Below are 20,622 nucleotides of genomic sequence, written 5' to 3' on the forward strand. Positions count from 1 at the left end.
AACAGAGTCCACCGATAATCGGGGAATGCTTGTAATACGGGAAGCTGCAAAGATATGCTTATAAGGCTGCTTTTGATAGTTACTGAATGCTGATCAGAAAGCAATATTAAGGTGAAGCCATAGACACTGTGTGGCTATTTTGTTGGTGAATGTTCTGAATGTGAACTGTTTGTGTCACAGGAAATGCTCAATACTGCAAAGTTTAGATGCATTAAAGAATTGTGAATGCCTCTCATGCATAAGAAGAGCTAATAGTGAACAGATGGGAGATGATTTTACTGTGTTGACGCAGAAGACATGCTTTCTAAGTAATGTACTGGTTTGTAAGGCAGGTGTTTAGAAATCAGTAAGGAAATGAGCAACAGCATGGATAAAATGTAGCAAGAACCTCAGCGGCGTGGTTGGTATGGTATTAGCGTCCCACCTCGGTGGTCGTGGGTTCGATTCTCGGCTATTCCATTGAGGAGTGAGAGGTGTGTATTTCTGGCAATAGAAGTTCACTCTCGACGTGGTTCGGAAGTCACATAAAGCCGTTGGTGCCTTTGCTGAATAACCACTGGTTCCATGCAACGTAAAAGCACCATTCAAACAAAAACAAAATGTAGCAAGATTGTTGGTAGCAAACAAGAGTACAATTAGGTAGCGAATGGCTGTCATGCATCTAGCAAAGAGTAAGGAGGTGTTTATGAGTGTGAGTGATTGGTTCAATCAAGTTATATCTGTGATGCAAAGAACTTTATTGCATCAGCAGGATTAAATGATTGCTATTGTCCTTCCAAAACTTGTGATTTCTGTAGCAGGTTAGTGCCATCAGTGCACCTCACATGTTGCACTTAAGGGTCTTTGCAGTGCCCCTTCGACCCCTAGCTGCAACCTTTCTCATTTCTTTTACTTTACCTCCATTCATATTCTCTTTCTTTCTTATTGTTAATTTCCCTTGCAGCGCTATATGACTTCATAGGTCCCATCGCTTGGTCTTTGGCCTAAATTTCTATTCTATTCTATTCTATTCTTCTAAAACTGATGACCATCACATTGAGACCTTTACATGCACCTTTTGACAAGATCTTCAGAGACCAGTAGTTGTCACAGGCTACTCAGCCCCTCTCCAGATGGAACCACCACTTTTGGTGCTAATTAAGTCTTGATAGCTAAGGAATTGGTTCACTAACTTTTGAATGTTTTCAGCTAAAAAGTGCTAAGGGTTCATGGTGTGAGTATGCTTGGAGGATCATATCAATAAAGCATTGTTTGGTTAGGGGATGGAAAATAGATCGAGATGGTTTGGCCAGTTGTAGAGAAGGGTATGTTTTTTATTAATACCAGACAGTTTGATCAGTTTTATTAGAAATCTAAACTCGTTAAAAATAAAGCCTTTTCAGAATGTACAAGTGCACGTGCAATTTGGTGACTTGACGATGACCCACATCATTTTGCTCATGTATTGATAACCATTATATGTCATTGTAAGTTAGTATTTTGTCAAAAAATAAGGTTTGAGTTAGAGTTGTGCACTTTTTTCCAATGAACATTGGCTGGTGTAATGCTGATTTTGTTCACAGGAGATATAAAGTTAACGGTTATAGGCAGAGTTCTGTTCCCGAGTGGGTGCCGATAAGCAAAAACCGCCATTAACCGAAACGCTGCGATTTATGGTGCCTCTGTTAGGTATATTATGGATAACCGGAACTCTGCCTCTTATGGCGCCATAAATCGGCGATTTTATGGTACTAGACAAGCGTCATAAGACCACATCGCCGATAACCGAGTTCGACGATAACTGGGAACTGCCTGTGTATGTGTATGTATATGTATATACATATGTATATGTATATGAATAACTTGATCACGAAGTTATATAAAACGTGATGCTATATATAAATAAAGGTTTTTTTGCCAAGAAGGAAAAAAATGAAAAAACGGACCCTTTACTCAGTAAAGGGTCCGAATAGGACCGAAAGTACTCGGCTAACTCGTTTTTTCATTTTTTTCCTTCGTGGCAAAAAAACCTTTATTTTTATATGTATATGCATATACATACATATACATATCACTCACACTCACTCCACTGGCTGCGGGCCTCCATGGCTCTTTGCCGCCACTACTAGAAGCTTCCAACGACCACGGTCCTGTGCAACATCCCAACAATCCCCTGGACCATCCACTCCAAGCTCTGTCATGTCCCTTTTTATGTTATCAGACCATCTCATGCAGTCTTCCTGGAGGTCATCTGCCCTCTGGTTGTCCTCGAGTAATCTTGCTTATTAGTCTATCCTCATGAGCCCTGGCCACATGCCCCGCCCACCTCAGTTTTTGAGCCATAATCGTACCTATTATCAGGGGTACCTCTGTCATTTCCCTCGGTTCATTATTATGAATGAGGCTAAAACCAAAATCTTGAAGGTTTCAAGGCAGGAGAGTATACTGGGTGACATCAGGTGTGGAAATATGGAGTTGGAAGAGAACTTCAAATACCTGGGATCAACAGTTACGGCTGAAAATAGAGTAGAGGAAGAGGTAAAATTAAGAATAGCAGCAGCAGCCAGATGTAGTTGGGCTTTAGCCAAAGTGCTCAATACATATACATATGCATAGATAGATATATGCTTTGTAAAGTATATGCTATTGTAAAACTTCAGCTAAATGCTTAAGCCATGCCAGATGTTTGCTATAAAAATAGTCGGAGAAGATGCATTTGGACAACTGACCCCTTAGTTTTTAGGGATAGCAGTGAGGGCAAAGAAGATTGTAAAGTACTTGGTGAAATAGACTCCAGTGTTTAGTGGTGATTTCTAAAGAACGTCTTGTTTCTATATTGACACCTTATTATGCATCACTTTATCTTTTCCAGGGATTTCAGTATTGATGAACTACTTGAACATGCCAAGAAGAAAGGTGAAAATTTTGAAAAGAAAGAATCAGAAGAAAGTGAAGAAAGGAATGGTCTCAATGATAGATCTGCTAGAGCATACTATAGAGAATTTAAAAAGGTAATTATTGCTATATTTGGGTGAGAAGTATGATTACATTAATGATTTTTGTTTGCTTTTGTCATATGATAAATATCCATTCAGGTTATATAGTTGCTCTGGTTAAATTTTCATAAATTTTTCTACTGAAGTAAGCTAAATGCCATATTTAGATGGTCGAGTTCTGCCATAATCAAGTTTCATATATTTGTCTGCAAATGCAAGAACTTGTGAGCCTCACTTAATTAATAAACACAGAGAAACAGAATTTAAGAGTGGTATGGAAATGCTATTTGGGGTTTCAAGTAACCTTTGGAAAGGTTGTCCACCTTTTTGAATTTTGACTTAACACTCAGATTGTATGTACATATCTTTTAAGGTTGCCTGATAATTCTGTGCAAATAGTTTAGAAGATATTGGAGGGAAGAAATAGGCAATTGGCTTAATAATGAAGCATTTACAGAATTAACATGCAATGGGGACAATATGTCATTCTGAATATATCTTGAGAAGGAATTATCACTTATATGTATATATGTGTGTGTGTGTGTAATGAAGCATTTACAGAATTAACATGTCATTCTGAATATATCTTGAGAAGGAATTATCACATATATGGGAACCTAGAGAAGGCATTTAATAGGGTTCCATGACAAGTAATTTATGTGCATTACAAAAACTGGGTACCAGAAAAACCCACCAAGCTGTCGGCAACGTTGGTGTACCATAATGCAATAAAGATTGGTGTTCATCAAGGGTTGGCACCGATTAGATTTTGTTTATTATAGTAATTTTTTTTTTCTAACTTTGCAAAGGTTCTCCTTCTGATGCACCTTTCAAACCCTCTTACTGTCAATTTCCCTTTCAGCACTTGGCCTTTAGCCTAACTTCTATAATCCACTCATAATCCCACTCATCCATTATAGTAACTGAGAAAGTTGAATGCATGCAGAATGTGAGGCCCTTTGGAGCTCCTATATGCAAATAAACTATAGTGTTCATAGAAGAATGGAGAACCGGTTCAAGATGAAAGTCATGGTGACTGGAAAAGAAGCAAAAGATGGAGTATATTCAGAGAAGCTGTGTTGCATCTATGGGATAGGTGTGGGAGTAAACAGTGTTGCTGTGCATCAAGCAAGACAGAGGTAGTCACAAAATTGAAGACCATAAAATACGTATGTGTTTCCTGGTCCAGCTAGATAAAGTACAATGGAAACAAGGAAGGAACAACACCACATTATGATAGAGGGTTATTCTCAGAAATAATAAAGTATTTGATACCTTGGAGACAAACCAGACTGTAAAAAAAATTTTGAGAAGACATTGAGAAAAAGTCAAGCAACATCATGGATGAAGTGGAAAAGGTAATTCCATTAGCAAACGAGTGCAGAATATTATGTGGATACAAGCCCTTTATAGCTATTCAGAGCAGTCATTGGTAGTTATAAAGAAAATGGAGGAGATTTTGAATTGTTGTGCTGAGGATGCAAGGACTTGGAACTAGAGTAGGTTAGGAAGATCTTGCAGCAAATTAGTAAGATATGTTAGTGTGTGTAGGAATTTGGAATGTAGTTTTTGTATATGCAATAAGGATTTAGGAGTAGTCATTCAAAGAGGTAGTAGATGTAGAATAACAAGACTAAGACTAGTAGGAATAGGAATTAAGGTCAAAAGACAAAACTAATTCTGTAATGAAAATCTAATTGAAAAATTAGCAGTTGTTTGAAGCAGTTTAAAAACCATTTGTTGTATTGACGAAAATGCACTATATGAAAGTGTGGTAAATGAAGAGCTTTCAGCTGAATATTGTGAAAAAAAGTAGTGTTGCAGGAAATATTTACAAGGAAAAGGGGTGTTTGTTTATAAAAGATTCCTAGAACATAATATGAAGGTAGTATAGTGGAAGGTTGAGAACAATTTTTTAAATAAATAATGGTTTATAAGACCTTATGAATGGAAAGCCAACTGCAAAGGGGAGCTTTATAGTAAAGCATTTACAGGAAGAATATCAATTGAAGGTGGAGTTCATGTATGTGTGTGTGTGATGATGTGTGTGTGATGAGAAAGCATATGACTAACATACAGAGCCAAGCAAAGAAATGGGTAGAGACTGAGGGCACAGTTAAGACTCATTGAACAAATGGCAGATGTATTAGAAAAGTATTGTAATGTTAGTGTTCATCAAGAATCAATATCTTTGTATTTATTATAGCAGTTTAGAAAGATGCAAAACAGCTCAGAAAAGTTACCATTCAGATTTAAAGATGTGTTGGATTGTGAAAACAGTGTTTGGGCCAATTAAAATAAAAGGTTATCAAAGTATGGACAGGGTGAAATGATATTGCTTGTTCATGTACTTTAAAATATCATTTAGTGAGTAATCAGTTTGTGGGACATGAAGACATACAAAGGAAAAGAAAAGATCCAGAGATGCTTAAGATGACTGGTCATGTGATGAAATAGAGTATGTTGTAGAAAAATAGAGATGTACTACAAGTAAATTAGCTGGTTAATGACTAGTTGGAAGGTTCAGGAAATGGAGAAAGGTCAAAGATTAAGGACTAATGAAAAAAAAATGAGGAACTGAATATTGTCACTCACGGGGCTGGCCAGAATTTGTGAGGAAAGGGTTAAAGATAGGCATAAGATACAAGAATTTATTACATGTTTTGTAAAGGAAAAAACATGATGTAAAAAGAAATTTGAAGGTTTTTATGGCCTTGTTTATTTTATGTAAGGTTTGTAGAATTTTGATTATCTTTAATGTAGATTGGTCAGGAAAGGTCAAGAGCATTTCTAAATTATGCTTTTTCTATAGGAAAAGTTAGTTCTTTTATTTTATTTCTGTATTTCTTATCTTCTGTAAGTACTTTTAAATGAACACCATATTCTGTGGAAGCTTGATTATCAGGTCAGTGGTCCCTGTAGGCTTGTACCATATAAATAGGGGTTTATCTTCTGAATAGTAATAATGGTATGTATTGATTCTTTTTATACATTCAACTTACCTGTCAGATATATACTTAGCTATTGACTCCGTCGCGCCGACAGAATTTCGAATTTCGCGCACACACTACAGGTAGGTCAGGTGATCAACCGCGCTGCTGCTGGGTGGCAGGAATAGGAACCATTCCTGTTTTCCATCATATTTTTTCTGTCGGCCATACTGATAACATCATTGTTGGTATCTCCGGCTGGATTTAGTTTTTTGGATTGCAATTGATCTTCGTTTTGGACCTTTGGTGACGTATTTGGATCGTTGTATTGGCATACGCTATTGTGGACCGTTATTGGATTTTGTCTTGGATTTTTCATCATGATGTCTGATTCTGGAAGTGTAGTAAGAATGTGTGTGAATGCAGGGTGCAAGGTGAGGATGCCGAAAGCTTCGGTTGATCCTCATACTGTCTGTAGAATATGTAGGAAGTATGAATGCTCGATCGATAACACTTGTCGTGAATGTGAGAGTTTGAGTGCTGAAGGGTGGAAGTCTTTAACTTCATATTTGAAGAAGTTAGAGAAAGACCGGTTAAGGAAGTCCTCTTCCAAAACCAAGCCTAGCTCTCTTTCTTCGAGTGAATTGGTGAGTAATTATGTACCCTCTTCTAACATTATGAATGCTCCTTCTAATGTTTCAGGATTTTCTCCTAATGCAGATCCTACTGATTCTGCTTCGGAAATCGCAAGCCTTAAAGCAGCGCTTATGAAAATGGAGCGTTAAAAATGGCTGCCAATAGAAAGGTAAGCAAAATTTTAGTGCTGTGGAAAGTGATGTGAATGTCCCCAGTGAAGTGGAGGAGGCGTCTGACTGGCTTCACAACGCTCCCAGGCCTAGACCTCTTTCAAGCTCCCAAGCCCAGAGAAGAAATGTCAAAAGCCGTACGGAGGTTATGGAGAATCCCCACCAGTCAGATGTCTCTTCAGCAGATTCTGTGACATCCTAGACTGCCAAAGAACGCATTAGAAAAAGCGTTCTGCGTGAATGTTTTTCATCATCCGAGAATTCGTCACCCAAAAGAGGATGGAGATCGGCGGATCATTCTCGTCCCCTGAAGAGGATCTGGGAAGAGACTGGGATTAACTCGAGTCCGGAACGTTTTTCGGAGGATTCCCCGACGGAGGATAAGATAGCAAAAGTTTTGCCTTCTCCCGCTAAGTCGTCGAGAATGGAGAAAGGATCCTCTCATTTAGATCAAAGGGAAGAAACGACTAAGATATTGAAAGACATGCAGGAGTCCATTGCTTCCCTGGTCGGGGTTCTTTCCTGAGATCCTCCCAGAAGAAAGGATAAATATCTTCCGGTGAAGAAATTGAGGACACCTTACTATCAACCTCCTAGGAAAGAAGTTTCCTCGTCGGATGAAGAGTCTGTCTTTCACAGACCCACGAAGCTACGAGTTCATGGAGAGACAACCAGGCGCAAAGCGCCAGCCGAACGGGAGGCGCCAGCCAGGCTCGAAGCGCCAGCTGGACGCGAGGCTCCAGCCAGGCGCGAAGCGTCAGCTAGGAGCGAAGCGTCAGCTAGGAGCGAAGCGCCAGCCAGATGTGAGGATCTGGTCAAGCGCAAACTAACATCAGGACAAGAAGATGGATTTATGCAGGAAAGGTGTATTAAAGGTAACTACCGAGCGTGAAGCGCCAACCAGGCCCGAAGCGCCAGCCGCACGCGAGGAGACAACCAGGCGCGAGGCGCCAGCTGATAAGGGATGCAAGTTGAGCTGGAAGTTGCTAGGAGGAGATATTTATTGAGGCATGCAATATCTTCTGATAGCGATTCTCCTGCAAATAAGAGCCCGATTCAGGATAAAGGGGATCGAACTCCACAAAAAGAACCTTGTACATCGAAGGCATCTACTTCAAGATCTCAAGAGAAATTATTGGATAGGAAGGAGAGAGCTTCTAGATCGGTTAGCCTCTCTCCTTCTAGGAGTATCTCTCCTAAGGGAAAAGATTCCCATATAAGAACTCACTCTCCTTCCATGATGGAGTTGGAAGACGTGTCCGAGGAAGAAACCCCGAATAATGAGGGCGTATCCAATTACAAGGTATTAGCGTCTTTACTTCTTCAAGAGTTTGGAGAGTCCCTAAGCCCAGCAGCTCCTCCCTCTCCGAGATCTTTGTTTTCGAGTACAAAAACTCATAAGTCGTCCTCGTATTTAAAAATGAAACCAGCTATTTCAATGAAGAAAGCTCTTCAATCTTTAAACAACTGGTTGAATGTGAAGGAGGCGGCTCAGAAAACAGTTTTCTGCTCTCCTCCTTGTAAACTCGGAGGGAGGAAAGGAATTTGGTATAAGACGGAAGAAGCGATGGGTCTTATGCTACCATCTTCAGCAGAAGCTGATTTTTCTAGCTTAGTCGAAGCATCAAGAAGGCAGGCATTGAATTCAGCGAAGGCTTATTGGAGCATGTCGGAATTGGATCAGCACCTTAAGGGACTTTTTCATGTTTTAGAGGTTTTTAACTTCTTGGATTGGTCCCTTGGAGTGCTGGCTAAAAAGGCGAAAGAACCTGACGTTTTGGAACCCGAAGTTCTACGTAGTATTTTATCCTGTATGAATAAAGCGGTTTAAGACGGTTCAGGAGAATTGACATCTCTTTACGGTGCGGGAGTAGTGAAGAAGAGATCGTTGTTTAGTTCATTCCTGACCAAAGCCGTGTCCCCTTCACAGAGGTCAGCCCTTTTGTATGCCCCTATATCGGAGCATCTTTTTCCTTCTCTCTTGGTGAAGGATATTGCGAAGTCGCTGGCTGAAAAAGCGACCCAAGATCTCTTGGTTCAATCTACCAAGAAAGCGAGACCAGCGGTTTCAGTGGCTAAGAAGACTGCTCGTACTCCGGTAGTGCCCTTTCGGAGAGGTTCCGCCTCTCGACCCCCAACAAAAAGGAAGACGACAGAGAAGCGAGGAAGGTCTTCCTTTCGGGCTTTTAAGAAAACAAAGTAGCAGCAAAATCCTCCAAACTTCTGTAGGGGCCAGACTTCTAAACTTTGTAGGAGCCTGGGCAATAAGGAAAGCCGACCCTTGGACGTTAGCAGTCTTGGAAAAGGGTTACATCATACCTTTTCAGGACAAACCTCCTTTGTCGAAAGATTCGAAGGAACTGTCGGCGAAGTACAAGGACCCTGTGCTGAGAGAGACACTTCTTCAGATGGTGATAGGGATGAAAGACAAGGAAGCAATAGAGGAGGTTCAGGATCCCTCCTCCCCGGGGTTTTACAACCGCCTATTTTTAGTACCAAAAGCATCGGGGGATGGAGACCAGTCTTGGATGTGAGCTCCCTGAATTGTTATGTAGAAAAGAAAAAGTTCTCGATGGAGACTTCTGCCTCGGTGGTTTCAGCCCTGCGAAAGGGAGACTGGATGGTCTCTCTAGACCTGCAGGATGCCTATTTTCACGTTCCTATTCACCCATCATCGAAGAAGTATCTAAGGTTCGTGATACAAGGAAAGGTCTTTCAGTTCAGGGCCTTGTGCTTCAGCCTCTCCACCGCTCCGCAGGTATTCACGTACCTGATGCGGAACGTGGCCAGGTGGCTACATCTGGAGGGTATAAACGTCTCTCTTTATCTAGACGACTGCCTAATAAGAGCAAAATCCCAGAAACAATGTTTGGAGGATCTACGGAAGACACTCGAATTGACGAATTCATTAGGACTACTCGTGAATCTCGAGAAATCGCAGATGATCCCCTGTCAGGACTTAGTCTATTTGGGGATTCAGATGAATTCTCGGGATTTTCGGGCTTTTCCGTCCCAAGAAAGGATTTTGAGAGGGATGCAGGAAGTCACGTCCTTTCTAAAGAAAGAGAAGAGTTCAGCCAGAGAGTGGCTAAGCCTTCTAGGTACTCATTCTTCCCTAGAACAATTTGTGTCCCTAGGAAGACTTCATCTTCGACCACTACAATTCTTCCTAAAACAATCGTGGACTTGGAAGAAGGGACGTCTGTCGGACACTTTTCCTGTAACATTAGAAGCGAAGAAACACCTGAAGTGGTGGCTGCTTCCGCTAAAAAAGAACGAGGGAGTGTCTCTAGAGGTTCGGAGCCCAAACCTAACCTTGTTCTCAGACGCTTCAGAGACGGGATGGGGAGCGACTCTTGGGGCAAAAGAAGTGTCGGGCAGATGGGAGAGAGAACAGAAGCACTGGCATATAAACGCCAAAGAACTATATGCAGTGTTCCTGGCACTGAGATTCTTCGAATCAAAAGTAAAGAATCAAGTGATCCAAGTCATCGCAGACAATACCACGGCGTTGGCTTATATAAAAAAACAAGGGGGGACGCATTCGTTCTCCCTTTACGAGATAACGAGGGACCTGCTGTCATGGATGGAGGAGAGGAACATCACACTCCTAACCAGGTTTGGGAAAGGAGAAAAGAATGTGAGAGCAGACAGGCTCAGCAGAACAAACCAAGTTCTCCCCACAGAGTGGACTTTACACGAGCAAGTTTGTCAAAGTCTGTGGAACCTGTGGGGAAGGCCACAAATAGATTTATTTGCGACATTCCTTTCAAAAAGGATAGACAACTTCTGCTCCTCAGTCGAAGACCCGAGAGCGATAGCAGTGGATGCCATGCTACTGGGGTGGTCGGGACTCGACGCTTACGCCTTCCCTCCATTCAAGCTGCTAGGAGTAGTGATGAAAAAATTCGTAGCATCAACAGGGACGAGACTAACACTCATCGCCCCGTTTTGGCCATCCCGAGATTGGTTCACAGAGGTACAGGAATGGATGGTAGACTACCCAAGATCTCTTCCAAACAGGATAGATCTTCTCAAACAACCCCACTTCGAGAAGTACCATCAAAACCTCCCCGCTCTCGCTCTGACTGCCTTTCGACTATCGAAAGATTGGTCAGAGCGAGAGGCTTTTCAAGCAAAGCTTCGAAAGCAATTGCTAGAGCCCGAAGATCGTCAACTATTCGGGTTTACCAATTGAAGTGGGATGTGTTCAGAAGATGGTGTAGGAAGAATAAACTGTCCTCCTCCGATACCTCTGTGACCAATATAGCAGATTTTCTGTTATTTCTGAGAGTGGAAGCCCATCTTTTAGTTTCTACCATAAGAGGATACTGAAGCATGCTCTCTGCGGTTTTTAGAAATAGAGGATTGAATTTGGCAGAAGATAAAGATTTACACTTGATAAGATCATTTGAAACCTCAAAATCTATATCCTCAGTTCACCCAAGCTTGGACGAGAAAGTGTATTTTCCTCATAGCCTTAGCTACGGCTAAGAGGATTAGTGAAATCCATGCCCTTGATTCTCGGGTGGGTTTTAAGAAAGACGCGGCCATCTGTGCTTTCCAAACTTTATTTTTAGCAAAGAATGAAAATCCTTTGAAACCTTGGCCAAGGAGTTTTGAAGTGAAAAGTCTTTCAACTTTGGTGGGAGACAAAATTGAAAGAACTTTATGTCCAGTTAGAGCTCTTAAGTTCTATCTTAAGAAGAAAGAAGAGCTAGGGGCATGTAAACAAAGTTTATGGTGCGCAGTGCGGGATACGAAAAGGCCAATGTCCAAAAATGCGTTGTCATATTTTGTTAGAAGTGTGATTTCGGAAGCTCACAGTGTATGTGAAGACGATTCCTTTAAGTCACTGCGAGTAAAAGCTCATGAGGTAAGAGCTGTGGCAACGTCATTATCTCTCCAGAAGAATATGTCGATGAAGGATATTATTAATGCGACCTATTGGAGATGCAATTCGGTATTCGCATCTCACTATCTTAAAGATGTTAGGATTACCTATGAAAAGTGCTTCTCTCTGGGTCCTTTTGTGTCTGCGGATACAGTGCTAGGAATAGGGACGCATACTGATCCTTAACTGAAAAGATTAAAATTTGTTTATGCAAAACCGTACCTTTGAGATAGGCTCTAAGTTTCTTCTTACATGACGGCTAGATGTCGCACAGGCGGCCATTGCCTTGGTTAAGTAAGGAACTGTGAGTTTATCTTACAGGATGGGCTATACTATAGGAGACTGTGTCTTTGATCGTACGTAAATATTCCCTTTCCTTGAGGCAGGTTTTTGGTTTACTACTAATAAGGGTGCTAGTTGTCGCACAGGCGGCCGTTACCTTTGTCAGTAAGGAACTGCGAATGTGCCTTATAAGCGGAGTTGTACTAAAGACTTTGTCTAAAATCCGTGCATGAACCTCCCTTATGAGACAGTATCAAGGTTTTTCTGCTGGCATGAGCACTTGACGTCGCACAGGCGGCCGTTGCTTCTGCCAGTAGGAGGCTTTGAATGGGTCTCAAAAGCGGGGTTGTACAAAAATTTAAATTTTGATTTTATATTTTTCGTATTTAAGTGAAGTGTGAGATAATTGTGTTTTGAGTTTTTTGGTTGTTTGCAAGGGGTTCGGGGATGATTCCTTGCAATCTTAGAAATAACATGGTGTTAGGTTAAGGTGATCAGGATCGGTATTGTGCTCCTTAGAAAAAAGGTTCTTGTCATATAAGTGGATTGAAACCCTTTGACATAGCCCTTATAGGATCGGCCAAGTAAGTGGATAAGACCCCTTTGGCAGACCTACAAGAACGCTTAGCAATACATCAATTTCTCGCTGAGGCTCTTGAGACTAAGCAGACTACTGATTATTAATCATGAAGTCTTCAGTCTAAACAGGTAGGAACCAAGGTTTTATTTAATTATTACCTACAGCGAATGTTGTGATTTCTGTTTAAATCAGTTATTAGCTGTCTTTTACCCTCCTCCAATGGTGTGAATCAGCTAAGTATATATCTGACAGGTAAGTTGAATGTATAATAATGATATTTTCATACATTCAACTTCCCTGTCAGATATATACTTAGCTATAGACTCCGTCGTCCATAGCTAAGTATATATCTGCCAGGTAAGTAAGTATGAAACTTTATTGTACAGTAACAATATCATTGTTATGATACAATAAAGTTTTATACATACTTACCTGGCAGATATATACAATTAATTGCCTACCCATCCTCCCCTCAGGAGACAGATGGATTAGAAAAAATATGATGGAAAACGGGAATGGTTCCTATTCCTGCCACCCAGCGGCAGCGCGGTTGATCACCTGACCTACCTGTAGCGTGTGCGCGAAATTCGAAATTCTGTCGGCGTGACGGAGTCAATAGCTAAGTATATGTCTGCCAGGTAAGTATGTATAAAACTTTATTGTATCATAACAATATCATTTTCAATGTTTTGCTCCCAGGTCGTAGAAGCAGCTGATGTTGTTTTGGAAGTGTTAGATGCCCGAGATCCTTTAGGAACCCGTGTCCCACAGTTAGAAGCTGTTGTGACAGGCCAGATGAGCAAAAAGTTAGTTCTCGTTTTAAACAAAGCAGATTTGGTACCAAGAGAAAACCTGGAAAAATGGCTGCAGTATTTGCGACAGGAATACCCCACCATAGTTTTCAAGTCTAGTACACAAGTACAAGGCCATCGTCTTGGCCAAACTTCTGCTAAGTAAGTTGGTTTTTTTTTTTCTGTTATACAGAAGAACTTGAAAGGTTTTATGTGGTGCTTATAGTCATCCATACATTAATTTTTTAATAATTTAATTTTTTTAATTATTTAACAATACAGTATACTGTATTATATGTAGCTCTTAGGTGAATTCATTTATTTTCTTTCCAAGGATTATGAAGATTGATGAAGGTGTAATGCACACATCAAAATGCTTAGGTGCAGATGTTCTTATGCAGCTTATGAAAAATTACTGTCGAAACAAAGACATCAAGACATCCATAACTGTTGGTGTTGTTGGACTCCCCAATGTTGGCAAGAGCAGCTTAATCAACAGTTTGAAAAGAAGTAAATCTTGTGGTGTTGGGGCCACACCAGGTTTTACAAAGTAAGGCTGTTTTTCAAATTTTTGTTTTTTCTAAAAAGTGATTTTCACATGTTATATTAACTTAAGCTGTTGGTTTTACTTGAAGGCTATGAAATAACTCCCAGTTCAAATGATCTATCTCATTAAGAGTCAAGAAAAATTACTTGTGCATTTGTAACATTGACTTTTTCATTTACCCTAATATAAGCACCCTGTATTTGAGACGTATTTAACTACTATGAAATGAATTGCAGCTTAGCCACTGCATTTTTTATGCAAAAAACGTTTATAAATACAGTAACAACGTACCAGTTCTAATAGTCACGACTTCCGTATCTTAAAGATCCGTTTCTTACTGTGTGTACTTAACAGCATTTGTCAACTTCAGGTCAATGCAAGAGATTATCCTAGATTCCAAAGTGAAGTTGTTAGATTGCCCTGGTATTGTGTTACCTGGCAAAGATGCAGATGATGCTACTGCAGCTCTCAGGAATGCTGTCAAGATTGAAGAACTGCAAGATTTGTTTACTCCTGTTGATGCTATCCTGAAAAGGGCAGATAAGAGCCATGTAAGTTGTTTGGTAGTTGGTTAGTAAATCATCAGTTTTTAAAAGAATATTATTCAAATACTGACAAAAATGTCAATTTGCATGTTCCAAGTATCATTGTTACTGGAAATCCTGGTTAATGTAAGTTTTTATTGATTTTACTGTTCATGATAGTCTTTAATTCATTAAAAGTTTGTAAATTGATAAAACAAAATGAAAATGCTTACCAATGTGTATCAGATATTTGAAAATATTTGACTTTAAATTTTTATACCCCGAAAGGGGTTAGTGCCATCAGTGCCCTCATCCGGTGCGCTGTAGGCATTACTTAAGGTTCTTTGCAATGTCCCTGTGGCCCTTAACTGCAGTTCATTCCTTTTATGGTACCTCCATTTTTGTTCTCTTCTTGTATCTTATTGTTCACCCTCTCCCTAACTGTTGATTCATAGTGCAACTCCCATTACACCTTTCAAACCTTTGTACTATCAGTTTCCATTTCAGTGTTGAATGATCTCATAGGTCCCAGTACTTGGCCAGTGATATAAATTCTATCTATGCTTCCATTCTATGAATTAAGTATGGGAACATTTAGATTTTAAAGTTGGTATATATGGTATCATTGTGATTAGCTGTATAATTGTGAAGAACAGGTTGATTATTTTGTTCAAGGCAAGATTTCAAAGTACCACAGAAATTTTCAGTTAAATGATCAAAAAAATATATTTGCCGTATTGGAAACATAATTTTGAAAAAGAAAAAGGTTGTAGATTAATTATAAGAGCTTTCGGGTAGAATGGTTTCTACTTGTGTTTCATTCTTCAGCATATCTTGAAAAATTAGTTCAAGGTATCATTAATTATATAACCTTTGCCAAAATTTGATTGAATAACTTTTTCCAGTTAATGATTCACTACCGGTTAGCTGATTACAAATCTACAGATGATTTTCTGGCGTTGCTTGCAAAACGATTTGGTAAGCTCAAGAAACAGGGAATACCTGATAAAGAGGGAGCTGCCCGAAGACTTCTACATGACTGGAATTCGTAAGTAGTGGTACTTTTTGACAAAACGGTATACATGACTGGAATCTTGGAGTACAGTCAATCCTTGCTAAGAAGGACTAATAGGGATTGGGTGTCTGTCTTGGCCGATTGTTCAGTTTAACTGGCAATACCTATATATATATAGTATATACTTATAAGTATACTGTATTTCATTAATTTTATAGTGAGTTTGAATAATAAACCAATGTAGAAACGTTTGAATGAAGCCTTATAGTAAAAGATGAAAAATTAAAACACAGTTAAAATGATAGAATTCAGTTGCATATGTAGATGCCTAGGCCAAGACATGAACACATAATTTGGTGAACAATCATCACTATTGCAGCAAGAAATTTTTTTCCTTTTTTATTGTTTTTTTTTTAATTTTAATTGGTTCATTCATTATAGTTTATATTATTATTTATATTAATACATGTATTGTTAAATGAATGTGAGATTATTAAGATTGCCAGTAAAAAATATTGAGAAATTAAGACCATATGTTACTAACACATTTTATTTTCAACAAAAACATTCCAGAAAAGGCAAAAATATACATGATCCAAATAATTGTAATTCAAATGTGAATTTTAATGATAAGTAAGACTATAAAATAATTTCATCATATCAATCTTGGAGACTTATTCTCTATATGTATTGTTTTACTAACGCCGTCAACAATTTGCAGTCATATTTGGTGATTGAAATGTCTATAAATAGAACAGAAGTAGACGGCTGTCATTGGCCAACATACCATCATGGCAACCAGACAACCAATCAGGTTTAGCTGTAGTGTTTTGTCTGTAAGTGCGTGTGTTTTGAACACAATACGTAGTTTTTAATAGTGGATGTATTTTACTGATTTTATTATGATGAATAGAATGAATCCCTTTCTTCAAAATAGTTGAAATATGAAAGATGAAAATAATAGAATTAAACTGCATACAGGAACTGGCAGTTTTTCTCTCTCTCACATTCTGTCATTTGCCTCATAACGCAAGTATTGTTCAGTAACTCTGCTTTTGCCTTCATAAGGTTTACCCTAGTCATATCTTTCTTTCCTTAAAACATACAAAGCATCGTACTGTAGCTACCAGTCAGGCAGCAGATATGTAAAACTGTTGGCTACAGTACTTCCTACCCATCCAGACATTAGCGTGTCGTAATGACTGTATGTACATACTTTGCGCAAGTTAAATAAGTTACAAGTCAGAAGCATTTTAGTTTAGTAAAGTGAAAAGAAAATGGTATGCAATGAGCAGAGGAACAGTAACTTTTTAAAGTCGTGGAGAGACAAGTATTTTCATTAAATCGGCCGACTCTCTTTGGTGTCCATCTTATCAGATATCAGAATTAATGGGGACTGGTTTAACGAGGGTTGACTGTAGTGGTACTTGTGGTCCAAAAACAGTATGTAGGCCTGTACGGTATTTGTTTGCTGGCCAATCTGCTGTTGCCGAGTTCAACCCTAACTTTTTTTTTCTTTCTTTTTTATAAAGAGATTTTAGTATGATGTTCAGTGTAATCAAGTAACAGAATGGACAGTGAATGCTTATGATCTTTACAGGGGTGTCATAAAGTACTACACACAACCACCAGAAATGTCTTCAGGACAAGTTGGAGCATCATTGACGCAAGAATTAAGTGTAGAATTTGATATTGACAGTTTAAGAGATGATGAAGGGTCATTATTAAAAGAGTTACCTATGCACCGTCCATCAACGACAATGAAAGTGACCTCCTTGGGTCCAGTTAATGAAATGGAAGTTAATTATGATGAATACAGTGACATGGAGGAAGATGATGATCAAGAGGAAACGTCTGGATTGGTAAGTGTGATGGTTTTAATCTTGTTATAAATGTGACAATAGTTTGAAGTTGCTTTGTTCTCATGAAGCTATACTAAACTTCAAATGTTGTGAAAGTGAAAGGTCTTAAATAAAAAACTTAATTGGAAGTTAATTACAATTGAAGGCATATTTTCACCAATGAAAAATCTCACTATTTTGTTATTTTTGTTTGGTGGATGTTTTGAAGGTTTTTTTTATTTTCTCAAGTACATATGCCTTCCCTGCATATATTTTTGTGTGCCATCCTGTTGTGATCTTAAATGATTTTTCCTTGAGAGAATATTCTTCTTAAGAGGTGGGAAATGTGCATGGTCTCGTTTTTCTAAGGACTTTTTGTTTTGTGTGAGGGATGAAAGTTCTGACAAATGTCATTGGTCTCCTATTTTAAGAAGAACTGGAGTGGACATGGTCAGGTTAATGATCACTTAAGCTAGGGCTTATGAAGCTATATCTTGTGTGGTTTGGGATTGCAGAGAATGTGGCAGACAGTAGAATTTGGGTAGCATGCTTATGAAACTAAAATTTAGCCTGAAAGCTATAGCTATTTTTTTCTCATATTAGATGTATTTATAAAACTTCCTTGGATTTGTGTACATTGCACTATATTCCCAGGCATAATTGCAACTACATTTTTATCATTTTTACCAAAGAAATTATAAATTTCACCTTTCTGTTACAAGTTATAAACTGCCATGTAGAGAAGGTTGTCTGGTGCAGACAACACAGTATTTTGCAATTTTCGTGAGAAGGATGGGCAAGATTTCTGGTTTTTTTTTCATCTTACAGTTTATATTATTTCCTTAAGCAGTATTGTGCTTGTTCTGAGTTTACACAAGTTCCTTTAAAATGTTCATTTGAATTGGCTTGGGTAGTACAGCCTACTAGTCTGGAGATTTTTTATTTGAAAAGTCTGAAGCTGAGAATGAAGGTTGATTTTTGTGAAGCAAGTTGTGTAGGTAATGGACGAACATTTAGACAGCAATGAGAAACTGTAAGCTGGGGAATGAACATCAAAGCTTTGGGTAGAGATTTTAATAATTAAAGTGTACAAACCCAAGTAAAATGTGAAACGTGGATAATGGTAACATTAGCTAATTACCTTAACTTACATTTATTACTGTGAATTTTGCTTCTTAACATGCACTCCAAAAGGTTTTATCAGCAACAACTTGTTACTAGTATTTAAAATCCTTAATTATCAGGTCATAGAGATTCTCCCCTCATGGACTGACTTGATAGGGTGTAATATGATCCATTTGCAGTTGGTTGATGCAACAGCTGACAGCAGGTAACTAACCTGCAGTGATGCTGAAAGCCAGGCAAGATATCTGCATCATAGTTTCTTATGGGCCTGAATTTTTGTACTTTTAATTACATCCTTGGCTGTGTATGTGCAGTCTTCACTTGCTTCCAACTGTCCTGAAATTATCCTGCATTGGACATGATACTTCCACATCAGAAGCACTGCCGTGAGCAGAAAAGCCAAATACATGGTCAGAAGATTATGGGTAGGAAGATTCTGAGATGGTCCTACGAATTCTCAAGTGAGGAGCAGTAACGAACTCTAATCCTTCACGGTCTGATGGCAGATGATGACGAAGTTGAATTAGAAGATGAAGGTGAAGACAGATAAGAGGCCTGAGACATTTCCTCTTTACTGAAGACGAAGACAAAGATGGAGGCTTGCGATGTTCCCTCTTCACGACTCCCTTGAAAAACAAAGTTAACTTTGTCTAAGGCTACTTGAACGAGTGTCTGAAGACAGAGCAGGAGCAGAAGTCGCCATTGTGGTAACCAACCCAAAACACTAATCGGAGTACACCGTTGACAGCTAAGAAGACATCAGAGGAACTATAGCTCTAGGCAAAGATGCAGAGAGAGCTGCAGATCTGGAAACCGTCTTGGTGGTTGAGGCAGAAACACAAAAAGACGTTATCACTGCAGATGTCAACCCAACATGCTGAGCAGAGTACACTGTTGACGGATGATGGTCTGGAAACTGTCTTGGCGGGCTAAACAGGAACGTGAGAAGACATGAAGTGGGACAACAGGCTGACCAAGGTTGGTATCCTTGGTAGGCCTGATGACGCCCAAATGCCTGACATCTTCGCAACTGATATTAAATATGTGCGCAAATGCTGCTACACCTTGGGTATGCCTGGAACACATTCAGTTTGCACATTAAAAAGTAGAAACTTTCCAAGGTATAGCCTTGCCTGCCCAGACATTGAAAATTGCCAAAGTCTTCTAGCAATCTTCAATCTTCTCTTAAGAACCAGGTTTGACTTTCGGACATACAGCACAAGGGTCTGCTATTTTTGCAGGATAGCTTTCTGCACAAGTTTCCGTATATGGAGAGGGACAACGTTTTAAGGAGTTTTTCATACCCTTGTTGGCTGTGTAAATTAAATTTGGGACTTTAATGCAAGCAAAACTCTGGATCAATTTCTTCCCACATCTGTTATGTAGCTTCATGAAAGTTTCAGATCTATAAAACAGGTTGACAGAGCTTTTGATCATTATCTTCACTTTGTAGTTCTGAGTCCCTGATTGATGTAGTAACAGTGAGAAAGTTAATGATTGTTTGAAGACTGAACTATATAATAATAGTATATGCATGTTGCAAAAGCAGATTCAATCCAAACATTTTTAGGGATTGTTGTAGTCTCCCATTCATCGTTTTGTCTTCAATAAGTATTGCTTTACCACTCTACCAATGAGTGGTTGTTTACATAGCTGTTACTCTATTGATCATTGGAGTTTCTCAATCAGATTCTCTAGGTGCTTGCAGATTGTTCTCTTGATTATAATCAATATGATTATTTATGATCCTCTTAGGCTATACTTTCACTATATACTCTGGTTCATAACCAAATTAAGTAGTCGATTTAACCAAATTGGTACTTGATAAGGCAGCTTGTTGGAATCCAGAGCAGATTCTGAAAAATGAAAGCATGGATGTTTAATCATCTTTTAAGAACATTTGATAAATATGGGAGAGGCCTGTTTTAAATGGTATATGCCTTGGAAAGTTAGAAGAAAGATATTTTGGGAGGAGAAAAATATTTTGGTGGATTTGTCATTAAAATGTTATCAGTTAACTATGTTTAATTTATCAAGCCCTGTGTAACAAGTATGCTAACTATAGATATATTGATACCTCTGAACAACATAGATTATACCCATAAATAAATAATTAATTTTGTATTTCAGCTTGGCAAAGAAGTATGTATAGATTTGAAACCTGAGCCTAAGGATAAAACCAAACCAGAAGAGAAAAAACCAAGATGGGAAACACAGATGCCTACTTTCAATCCTGAAGAAATGTCGTTGGAGAAGTTTCAGAAGAAAATGATGAAGAAAGCACGAAAAGAGAAGAACAGGAATGTTAAAAG

At 38.9% G+C, this 20,622-nt stretch overlaps 1 protein-coding gene and 1 long non-coding RNA gene across 2 annotated transcripts in view; one reads left to right on the forward strand and one right to left on the reverse strand.

The window, feature by feature from the left end:
• The window catches only part of LOC135201782 (guanine nucleotide-binding protein-like 3 homolog), a 46,393-nt gene that overhangs the window by 25,670 nt on the left and 101 nt on the right, over nt 1-20,622 (forward strand). Inside the window, exons 4-10 of the mRNA XM_064231033.1 lie at nt 2,852-2,990; nt 13,167-13,420; nt 13,593-13,808; nt 14,176-14,356; nt 15,235-15,377; nt 16,945-17,206; nt 20,441-20,622. The exon at nt 20,441-20,622 is cut by the window's right edge and continues 101 nt beyond it. Of these exons, the coding sequence (XP_064087103.1) occupies nt 2,852-2,990; nt 13,167-13,420; nt 13,593-13,808; nt 14,176-14,356; nt 15,235-15,377; nt 16,945-17,206; nt 20,441-20,622 (1,377 nt within the window). The remainder of the gene's footprint in view (nt 1-2,851; nt 2,991-13,166; nt 13,421-13,592; nt 13,809-14,175; nt 14,357-15,234; nt 15,378-16,944; nt 17,207-20,440) is intronic.
• The window catches only part of LOC135201783 (uncharacterized), a 30,841-nt gene continuing 27,418 nt past the window's right edge, over nt 17,200-20,622 (reverse strand). Inside the window, exon 5 of the long non-coding RNA XR_010311606.1 lies at nt 17,200-20,166. This is a non-coding gene — a long non-coding RNA (uncharacterized LOC135201783). The remainder of the gene's footprint in view (nt 20,167-20,622) is intronic.

Source organism: Macrobrachium nipponense, chromosome 28, assembly GCF_015104395.2.
Source record: "Macrobrachium nipponense isolate FS-2020 chromosome 28, ASM1510439v2, whole genome shotgun sequence".
NCBI lineage: Eukaryota > Metazoa > Arthropoda > Malacostraca > Decapoda > Palaemonidae > Macrobrachium > Macrobrachium nipponense.